This window comes from Equus przewalskii, chromosome 21 (assembly GCF_037783145.1).
Source record: "Equus przewalskii isolate Varuska chromosome 21, EquPr2, whole genome shotgun sequence".
Lineage (NCBI taxonomy): Eukaryota > Metazoa > Chordata > Mammalia > Perissodactyla > Equidae > Equus > Equus przewalskii.
The window spans coordinates 22,439,052-22,448,763 of record NC_091851.1 but is presented as its reverse complement, the minus strand read 5'-3'; the positions used below and the strand labels follow the sequence as shown (position 1 = coordinate 22,448,763).

Below are 9,712 nucleotides of genomic sequence, written 5' to 3'. Positions count from 1 at the left end.
TGAGTGGGTTTCATCCTTTCACAATAATCTTCTCTTCTCCTTCCTTCTGTGCTGCCACCCGTCCTCTCACAACAACAAAGCTTATGATCTGGACCTCTATTTCTGGCAGAACGATGGTCTAAGCATGCAGATTAACCCTCCCATTGAAAATATATAAAACAACATTAAAATATACAAAAAAGCTTCTTAAGCATCCATGACCTTGCAAAAGAGTAAAGAATATTGAGTTCAAGAGAAACCACGTGCTTTTCTGGAGGCAGGAACTGAAGCTGGCTGTTGTCTTAGAAGCATTTGCTGAATCGGGTGGACCTGAGATTTGATTTCCATGGCTTTGGCCAGGGTGGGGGTAGGCAGGGGAGAGGAGACAGTGCCTAGGGACTGAAAAAATGTGAGTCTAAGAGGAGACCTCTACATAAATTTCAGTCCTGAAAGTGTTATATCTGCTGTGTAAGGAGAAAGCAGATACGGCATTCTTTCTCCTTCACCAGATGTTTTCAAGGAGAATTGCCTGGTCGTGAACCTTGGTGCTCCGTATATGGAGAAAAATCACCAGGAATTTACAATTTCAAGCTGGCTCTCACATAGTCTTTTAGCTAAACTCACAGTAAGTATATGGATGATCTGAAAAAAGATCAAGGCGATGATTTAGCCTAAAGTTGTCGTAAACTAGTAGTGCCAAAGATGTCTGACAGAAGCAAGAGAAGGAGGGAGACTTTAAGTCCAGGCTAAACTAAACTACTCAGATAAAGCTCCAAGGGAAATGCACAGAGCAGAGACCCAAATCCCAAAGCACACAAGGAAGCAAGGCGCCACATGAATTAAGGCCAGCAGAAATGACAGACCGGAGATGCAGACTTTCAAAGATTTCAAATGTTAGAAGTATTAGTAATAATAATTTTAATAACAATTTGAAAAAAAGAAATTCATGAGATTTGAATTTTCCATCATCTATTGGGTATTAGCTGATCCCTCTGAAGAAGCCCCTCAATGTTAGGTAGAAATGGTATGTTCGAAACTGAGGCTGAAGAGATCTGGAAAGCATAAAGAATCTGCAGAAGCAGGTGGCTCAGATGCTGCTTCGTTGTCTCTCCTTTATCACACACTAATGGTGTCATCAGGAATTCCCATGGTTAGCTAACAAAGGATGAAAGAGCAAGGCCAGGTTTGTGGAGCAGTTTACACGATATGCTAGCACAGACAAGAGTGCTGCATATAACCTGATTTAGAGGTGCCCTGAAATTAGACAGTGAGTAAGGAAAATCCGTTCAGTAGAAGGAGGGATGGTCTAAGGTATGGATCTATAGTAATTCATGGACAGCGATGGGTTGACTGGCCAGTTGGTCAGGTTTTCAGAAACAGCAAGACTTGTAACAATGAGGTGTGCAGTAGAATTATGTGGATGGACCTCTCTGGAAGAGGACAAGTTGTGAAGATATTTTTATGCCACTAAAGGGAGACAAATAAAACTCTCAGCAACCAGGTGGACAAAATGAACCATCTTTTCACCCAAAATTAAGAGGCCATCTCTACCCTTGGATGTTCGTGTGTGAGCAAGGCTTGGTCAAGGAAATCAGCCACCGAAGCCAGTCTTTCAAGAGCTTCCATTCCAACCTTGAAGTAATTGGGGCAAAAAGGAGTCTTCGTAGCTCACACCTGAGCCAGCCTGTTGCCTACAGTGAGCAATAATACAGTTGGCGCTCCATATCCGCGGGTTCCGCATCCACGAAGTCAACCAATCGGGGACACAGAGGGACAACTAACGGACTTGAACGTCCACGGATTTTGGTATCCGTGGGGGTCCTGGAATCAGTCTCCTCCGCGGATACTGAGGAACGACTGTATGTGGCTTTAGGACCAAAGTTCACTAGTAGTCAAATGGATGCTTTCACCGGAGGTGTCTGTTACAAAGAAGGCTTTCAGTGTCCTACAAGTTACTGTTATAAATGCAGGAATTTAGAATTTTTATTTATTTATTTTTTTGAATTATGATGAACTCTAATTTATTTATTTATTTATTCTTTCTGAGTTTTTAGAAATTGAGGTAACATTGTTTTGTAACATTATATACATTTCAGGTGAACACCATTATATTTCAGTTCCTGTGTTGACTACATCATGTTCGCCACCCAAACACTGATTACCATCCATCACCACATACATGTGCCCTACCACCTGTTTGACCCGCCTCCCTCTCCTCTTCTCCCCTGGTAGTGACCATTTATACTGTCATCAAGGCACATCCCTTCCCGAAACAGTTGTTGAGAAGACAGAAGGACAAATGGAAAGCTAAGCGTTAGAATACTTAACTAAGCAATTAAGCTGTGTATAGGTCACCAGCAAACAGAGGACACTAGAAATGGGTTAAAACTTGTCGTGGAAATAATTTGAAATTTCAAGAAAAGCACTGAGGTGTTTACCACTGGAAGTAGTGGAAATTTTTGGACTTCCTTACACAGCTATGTTTCTCTAGAATTACAGATCGATGGAGGGCAGGAGTGGGTCACTGGGGTATTTTCAGTGCTTTGTCTATATGATTTAGTCCATCACTCTAAGGACAGGGGTGAGACACAGCCGAGAGGAAGTCAAGAACTTTGATGGACTTTTGTGTTAGGGGTCAGAGTTCCCACTTCCGTGGCATAATTTTCATCTTCTTTGTTCGTGATGTCTATGTCAAATTTGACTGTAGTGGGAAATACTGTTACATAGTACTCAATAAAATTTGAAGGTGTAGTGATGGGAATTTTCTTGTTAATGGCCTCTTGCTTGTTGTCTTTCTTGACTGAAACACAGCAGGCTTGATGCTTTTTACAGGTTGATTTGACCACTTCATCAGCTTTGCAGACTTTCCTGCAGTGTCCCCGCTTGTGCCAGCATCTTTTTCCACCCCTATAGGCTGAATGATAAAAGGAAAGACCACTGATTTTAGGTTACTGATGCTCTCAATTTTATAAGCATGACTGTGTATTTGACATCCCATAACAACTTCATGGGTTATAACTACACTATGGCTGTCAGGCTCCCAGCTCAGGCCTGGTAAATACCATGTTTCTAAAAATATCTGTCCCCTACCTCCTATCTGCCAATTTTTTAACTTTTCTGAGAGTAAGATGAACATTACCATAAATGAAAAGAAACTTGCTAGTCACAAGGAATTGGAGCTAGTTATAATGAAGCTACCAGGGCCTGTGGGAAGCTACCCACATGAAGAGTGTTCGTCTTGTTGTCACTGTGATTATTTGCATTGTTTGTAGCCCATGTGGTTAAATTCCTTTGAATACATCCTATTGCAAAATATACGTTCAAATGAGTATATACAATATACCTGTGCGGTTTCAAGAATAATAATAAAATGAATACCCATGTACCCGCATTCTGATTAAGAAATAGAAGATTACTGGAACCTTAGAATAGTGTAGGCATTCCTAGGTGAGATGCTTCGCTTGCTCAGGTGTTAGGCCAGTGCTTCTTAAACTTCATAATGTGTGTATGAATCACACAGAGGTCTTCTTAAAATGCAGATTCTGATTCAGCTGGTGGGGCAGGGTCTCAGTTTCCACGTTCCTAGCATTCCTCTACGTGAGGCCGGTACTGCTAGTCCACGGACTACATTTTATGTGGCAAGTTTTCGGGGTACAAAAAACCTCAGTAGCTTCTATGTGTTTAATATTATACCTTCTATGTTTACCAACCAGATGCCATAAAATTAGAATTAAAAATCTCATGTATTTGGAAATTAAATAATATGGTGAAAAATAAAACAAGTTGGAAGAGTAGTAATAAAGTCAGAAATAATGAAGTTGGAAGTAATGAAATCAGAAAATTTATAGAAAGACTGTTTAGAAAAAAGAGGAAAATAAAAATAATATCCACAGTGAAATGGTGAAATGAAGACACAAGGCGTATTAAAAATAACAAGGGAATTATCAACAACTATACACTAATAAAATTGAAAACCTAGATGAAATGGGTAAATTCTTAAAAATATTCCAGTTAAGGAGTTGAAATAACATTGAAAAACTTCTTCTTCCAAAAAGCCTCAGCCCTGGATGATTTTTAAAATTTTGGTAAAATATTTATAACAAAATTTACCATCTTAACGATTTTTAGGTGTACAGTTCAGGAGCATTATGTACATTCATAGGGTTATGCTGACCATCACCACCATCCATCCACAGAACTCTTTTCATTGCAACCCTGAAACTCTGTGCCCATTAAAAAATAACCCCTACTCCCCAACTCCTGTGGTAACTACCATTCTACTTTCCTTCTCTATGAATCTGACTACTCTAAGTACCTCATATGAGTGGAATCATACAATATTCGTCCTTTTGTGACTGGCTTATCTCATTTAGCATCATGTCTTCAAAGTTTATCCACATTGTAGCATGTGTCAGAATTTCCCTCCTTTTTAAGGTTGACTAATGTTCCATCGCAAGTATATGCCACATTTTGTCCAGTCATCGGTCAACGGACATTTGAGTTTCTTCCACCTTTTGGCTATTGTGAATAGTACTGCTACCCTAGACGATTTTAAAGGCGAGTTCCACTAATTTCACAGACGATCCAAATACTATCTTATATAAAATGTTGCAGAAAATAGGGGGTGGGGCAGGGAGAAAGAGGAAAGCTGCCTGCATCATTTTATGAGGCTAGTATAATCTTGATTCTAAAACCAGAAAATTATAGGCCCATTTTATTTATGAATATAGATTCAAAAATATCCTAAATAGGGACCAGCCCAGTGGCATAGCAGACCTATGCACTGTTTAACAAGCCATGCTGTGGTAGGTCCCGCATACAAAGTGGAGGAAGAAGGGCACGGATGTCAGCTCAGTGCCCATCTTCCTCAAAAAAAAAAAAAAAATCTTAAAGTATTAGCCAACAGAATTCAACAGGATATTAAAATACACCGCGATCAGGTAGGGTTTAACTCCAAATGCAAAATACCATCCAATATTAGAAAAGCTATCAACGAAATTCACCACCTTTACAGAGTTAAGGAGAAAAGTAATAGATTTGTCTTATTTGATGCAGAAAAATGATGAAACTTACTTATGAAACTTATGATGAAAACCTTAGGCAAAGCAGGAAAAGAGAGAATTTCCTTAATTTGGTGAAGGCTATGTATCAAATTCTAGAGCTAACATTATCTAATGGGGAAACTAACTCCCACTGAGGTCAGGAAAACAAAGATACTATCTATTATTGCTGTTATTTAAAATAATAGTGGCAGATCTGGCCAAAGCTTAAAGGAAGAAAAACAAAAACAAAACAAATGTACAAAGATTGGAAGGAAAGAGAGAAAATTGTCACTCATTCTAGCAGTCATGATTATAACATAAAAAGGAAACAACAAATTATTATAATTAGTGAGTTCAGTAATTATGTCAGATGAAATATCAACTTACAAGAATCAATAGCACTTCTCTATACAACAACTAACTGGAAAATAAAATACATAGCATAGCTATGAAGCATCTTGTTTTAAACGAAGAATCCTCCAGACCTCTATGGGATACATTTTAAAACTCGAAGAGTAAGATGTGATCTTGGATGGAATGACTTAGTTGTTATAAAGATTCACTTTCCTTTAAATTAATCCATGAATTTAATGCAATTCTAATCAAAATCCCAGTGGGACTTTTTTGAGACTTGATTATTTTACTTTAAAATTTATAATGAAAAATAAAAGCCACTGATAGCGAAGATTACTTAAAAAAATCAAGACAAAAGTTTGCCTTTCTAGACCCTGACAGACTATAAAGCCATGGTGTACAAAAAAATACAGTATTGTCACAAGAACAATAGACCAACAGAACAGAATAGACAGCTGAAATAGATCCGCGCTTAAGTGGGCAACTTAATATGCAATAACAATGGCGCCATGAGTCAGTGGAGAAAGCATAAATTATTTAGCATGCTGCATTGGGAAAATTGGCTCACTCCATGAGAAAAATAAGAGGGATTTACGCATTCTATCTGGTGTCTTAAAGATCTACATGTGAAAGGCAAAGCTGAAAAGTTGTTAGAAAATAATGTCAGAGATTCCCTTTGAGACATAAGAATGGGGAAGAACTTCTTTCACAAAATCACCAAGCACAACTCACAAGGCAAAAAATTGTTGAATTTGATAAGATCGGAATTAAGAATTTCTGTTCAGTGAAAGACATACCATGGACAAAGTTCATAAACAGAGAGATGACAGATTAGGGGGAAATATACCCGGTGACTAAAGCTGACTGGGGAATAATATCAAAAATAGATAAAGAACTCCTGCGTATCAGCAAGGAGGCATCACTTGCCCAGTAGAAACAATGGGCAAAAGATATATATAGGCAGTTAACAGAAGTGGAGTCACTTGTTTTTTCACTCAACAAATGTTTATTTGAGGCACTGTTCAAGATGCAAGAGGATACATCCATTAACAAAATAAGCCAAACTTCCTACTCTCATGGAGATTTCAGTCTTTTCAGGAGTCAATAAACGAGACAGTAAGAGAAGAAAGTAAAACATTTTTTATGTTAGATACAGCTAGATACAAATGATGAGCATTATGGAGAGTAGTGAAGCAGGGATGCGGGTAGGAAGTGTGCGATTAGAAGGGAAGTAGTAAAAGACCTCATTGAGAAGGAAGTGAGAGAGTGAGCTACCAGACTAACTGGGGGAAGAGTGTGCTAGGCAGAGGAGCAGCAAGTACAAAGGCCCAGAGGCACGATCTATTCCACCCAAAAAAAGGTGGCTATGGTGACTGTAGAATAAATTAGGTAGAGAGGAATTGGAGAAATATAATGGAGGTTGAGATCACTTAGGGTCTTGCAGGTCATTGAAAGGAAGCCATTCATATATTTTGATCACAGGATAAGAGATGCAAATTAAAGAAACAATGTGATATTACTTTATACTGATCTGACTGGTAAAAATAATGCTGAGTGTTGAAGGGATTAGGGAGATGTGGTGACCTCCTGCACTGTTGGTGAGAGGTATGCAGATTCCCTCTCCCTATAAATGTAACTGATCCTTATTCTTCTTTCTTAAATGTTAGGGTTGTCCAAGATAAAACATGAAGACTATGCTTCTTTCATCGTCTCAACTACTCCTTCCAAGGGATGCCTGCAAATGTATGTCTCTTACCAGAACACTCAGACTTGAAACCCCAGAACATGGAATATTCCTTCACTCTCCACGTGCTCTTTGTTTCCATGATTCATGGATTGCTTTTACCAAAGCTTTCACATCTGTCTCTTTCCTAGTCTCAACACCCTCAACAGAGCTCAAAGCAGACACGACTGGCCCCATGTGGATTGTACAGAATTGTCCCTGATTGCCTCTGGAATTGCAACTGGAGAATTACTCAAAACCCCGAAAGCCAGCAATTTCTACCAGCAGAGTCCTGAAAGGCATATATGAGGGAGGAATTCATGGAGTAAAATATTTTACACCTACCTGTAACCTGGTCATTTGACTTGAAGGAATCTATTCTATGTAAATCCTCGTCCAAATATGTGAACACACTTGTACAAGTATGTTCACTGATGTGCTGTTAGAAAAGTAGGATATTCCCAAATGACCGTACGTAAATTATGGCTTATCCTACAGTGGAATTTTACAACTTTACAAAGAATGATGCAGATCTTTAGGTGGTGACATAGAAAGATGATGACAAAACATTATTAAGTGAAAGAAGAATGCTGTATAACTATGTATATAGTGTGCTTGCTTTTCTATAAAACAGAAATATTTAGATTCATTTTTATATGACTTTGTTCATACGTTGAAATGTACCTTGACATATATAGAACAAAAGAGAGAGCAGGGTATTTTGAATAAGAAACTATTCCGGTCCTCTTCGGTAGCAATTTCAAAGTTCTGGCCATGACTTTAAATATACTTAAAAAAAGCAATGGTTATCAAAAACCTACCTAGACTTTCCTTGTAGAAAGGAGAAAAAAGGTCAGTTCTATTTTTCACATGACAGCTCTGCAGATATTTTCTGACCTGTTCACCAAACTCAAGATTATGAGGAAAAAAACCCCAAAGGATCTCATTTAAAGCTGTAATAGGACTCTTAGGGCCAAGAAAACATAAGAAAGTGGGCTTTGGGAATCATTTTCAAGAGCTGGCACAAGCTAGAAAGAGAACTGAAGTGAGTCAAGCTTTCCTCTGGTTCTTTAGGTGGCAGCTTGGAATATAGACGAAGGACAGCTCTGGATGTTGGGGTCACCCTGTCTATTGTCCTTAAGAGACTTATCCTACCCTTAGTTTCTACCTCTGCGAGGGACATGGTCCCAATGTGGGGGCCACAGGGCTACCCAAGATAGGGAGTATAGTGACACACTGGAATTTCCATGGGCCACAGCCCATTCTATCTCCATTTTTGCAGCTTCCCTGGGTTCTGATTACCTGGGATCACTTGTGGTAGGAATACAAGGGCAGCAAGAGCCAGGATCAGGAGTTTCATGGTCCTTGGGAAGTAGGTGGCAGTGAATCCAGGAGTCCAGAACACTTTGTGCAGTGTGAATATCAACTACAGTTTTATTGGCCTCTCTAGGGTGGGGGCAGAGGGATGAGGCACTGAACTGGACAGAAATGTAAAAGCTAATCCATGCAGAACGTCAGTCTATTGGCTGGTGAATCAATTGAGCATCTGATACACAGGCATCAGGAGGGCACACAGAGCATTATAAGTCACAGGCTTTTAGGAAGGGACTGCAGTTACGGAGAGGGAGGTCTTACACACTAGGACATCTTTCCTGGCTTACTCAGGCCTCTCATTGAGGTCCTGTCTTCTTTGCTCACAGTCCCTCTGACTCTAGCATAAGCTTACTTTTGGACTATTTACTTGTGTGTCTAAACCCACTGGAGTATGAGATTCCCGAGAGTAATGATCGCATCTCTCATTTTTGAATCCCAAGACACAAAGCACATTCTCAGCGAAAATTTGTGGAAATAAAAGGTAATGAACACATATCTATCTATAGTCCAAATCCCTCACTTACACATGTACCCCCCAGGGGAAGTGACTTGCCCAAGATAATAGAGCTGGCTTGCTGCAGAATTTGAGGGAGATAATTTATAATAGGACTGAAAGGGGGATGTTAACTCAGAAATGCTCTCCACTCAAGGCAGCTCTGCAGTAACTTGGGATGCTACTTTTGACAAGGGCACCCTGGGGACAGTTGGAGGTCTGGGAGTCATCTGTGAAGGCCTTGACATTCAGATCTGCCTTTGGGATGCAGAACCCCCATGTGACCCCTGGAGTCAGCCTAGTCCTGCCTTCTTTTAGCTCCATATTCACCCTGTATCAACTCTTACTTCATCTTGTTTGCTTGGGGCTATATGTCCCTGTAAAGCTTTAGAGGAAGTTGCTCATTTCCCCTTCTGGGATAGATGACCATACCTCTAGAACAGTCTGTAGGAATTAGCAGGGCTGTCACGTGGATGAGAAAATTGTTCTCTTCTGGATGGCCCCATGTGGAGTGCCCAAGATGGTGATAGTCTATTTCCAAATTAATTTTAGGTTAGTACTTTCTAACAGGCTGAGCTCTGTTACTAGGACATGACTGCTCAGAGAAGTAGAGGCTATTTTGTAACTGACTTTGTCATGCTGAGGCTGTGACGGAATATGGGGAATTTCTACATGGGATAAAGAGTAGCGTTTCTGGTTCCACTGAAGCGTGAAAATCTACATTTGTAATTTTATGAACGGTGTCTT

The 9,712-nt window shown here is 39.7% G+C and overlaps 1 protein-coding gene across 1 annotated transcript; it reads right to left on the bottom strand.

The window, feature by feature from the left end:
* Positions 1-1,952: 1,952 nt before the first annotated feature.
* DEFB118 (defensin beta 118) lies at positions 1,953-8,549 on the bottom strand. Its single transcript, XM_008529308.2, has 2 exons — positions 8,401-8,549; positions 1,953-2,893 (listed from the first exon to the last, which is right to left on the bottom strand). Exons 1-2 carry the CDS (start codon positions 8,456-8,458, stop codon positions 2,583-2,585), a joined length of 369 nt encoding a protein of 122 aa, XP_008527530.2. The 5' UTR covers positions 8,459-8,549; the 3' UTR covers positions 1,953-2,582.
* Positions 8,550-9,712: the final 1,163 nt, after the last annotated feature.

Excerpts from the sequence above, each read along its gene's own strand:
- DEFB118 (XM_008529308.2), bottom strand. The coding sequence starts at position 8,458 with ATGAAACTCCTGATCCTGGCTCTTGCTGCCCTTGTATTCCTACCACAA. Across the intron at positions 2,894-8,400 it reads CCTACCACAAGTGATCCCAG|CCTATAGGGGTGGAAAAAGA; the intron begins GTAATCAGAACC and ends TTTATCATTCAG.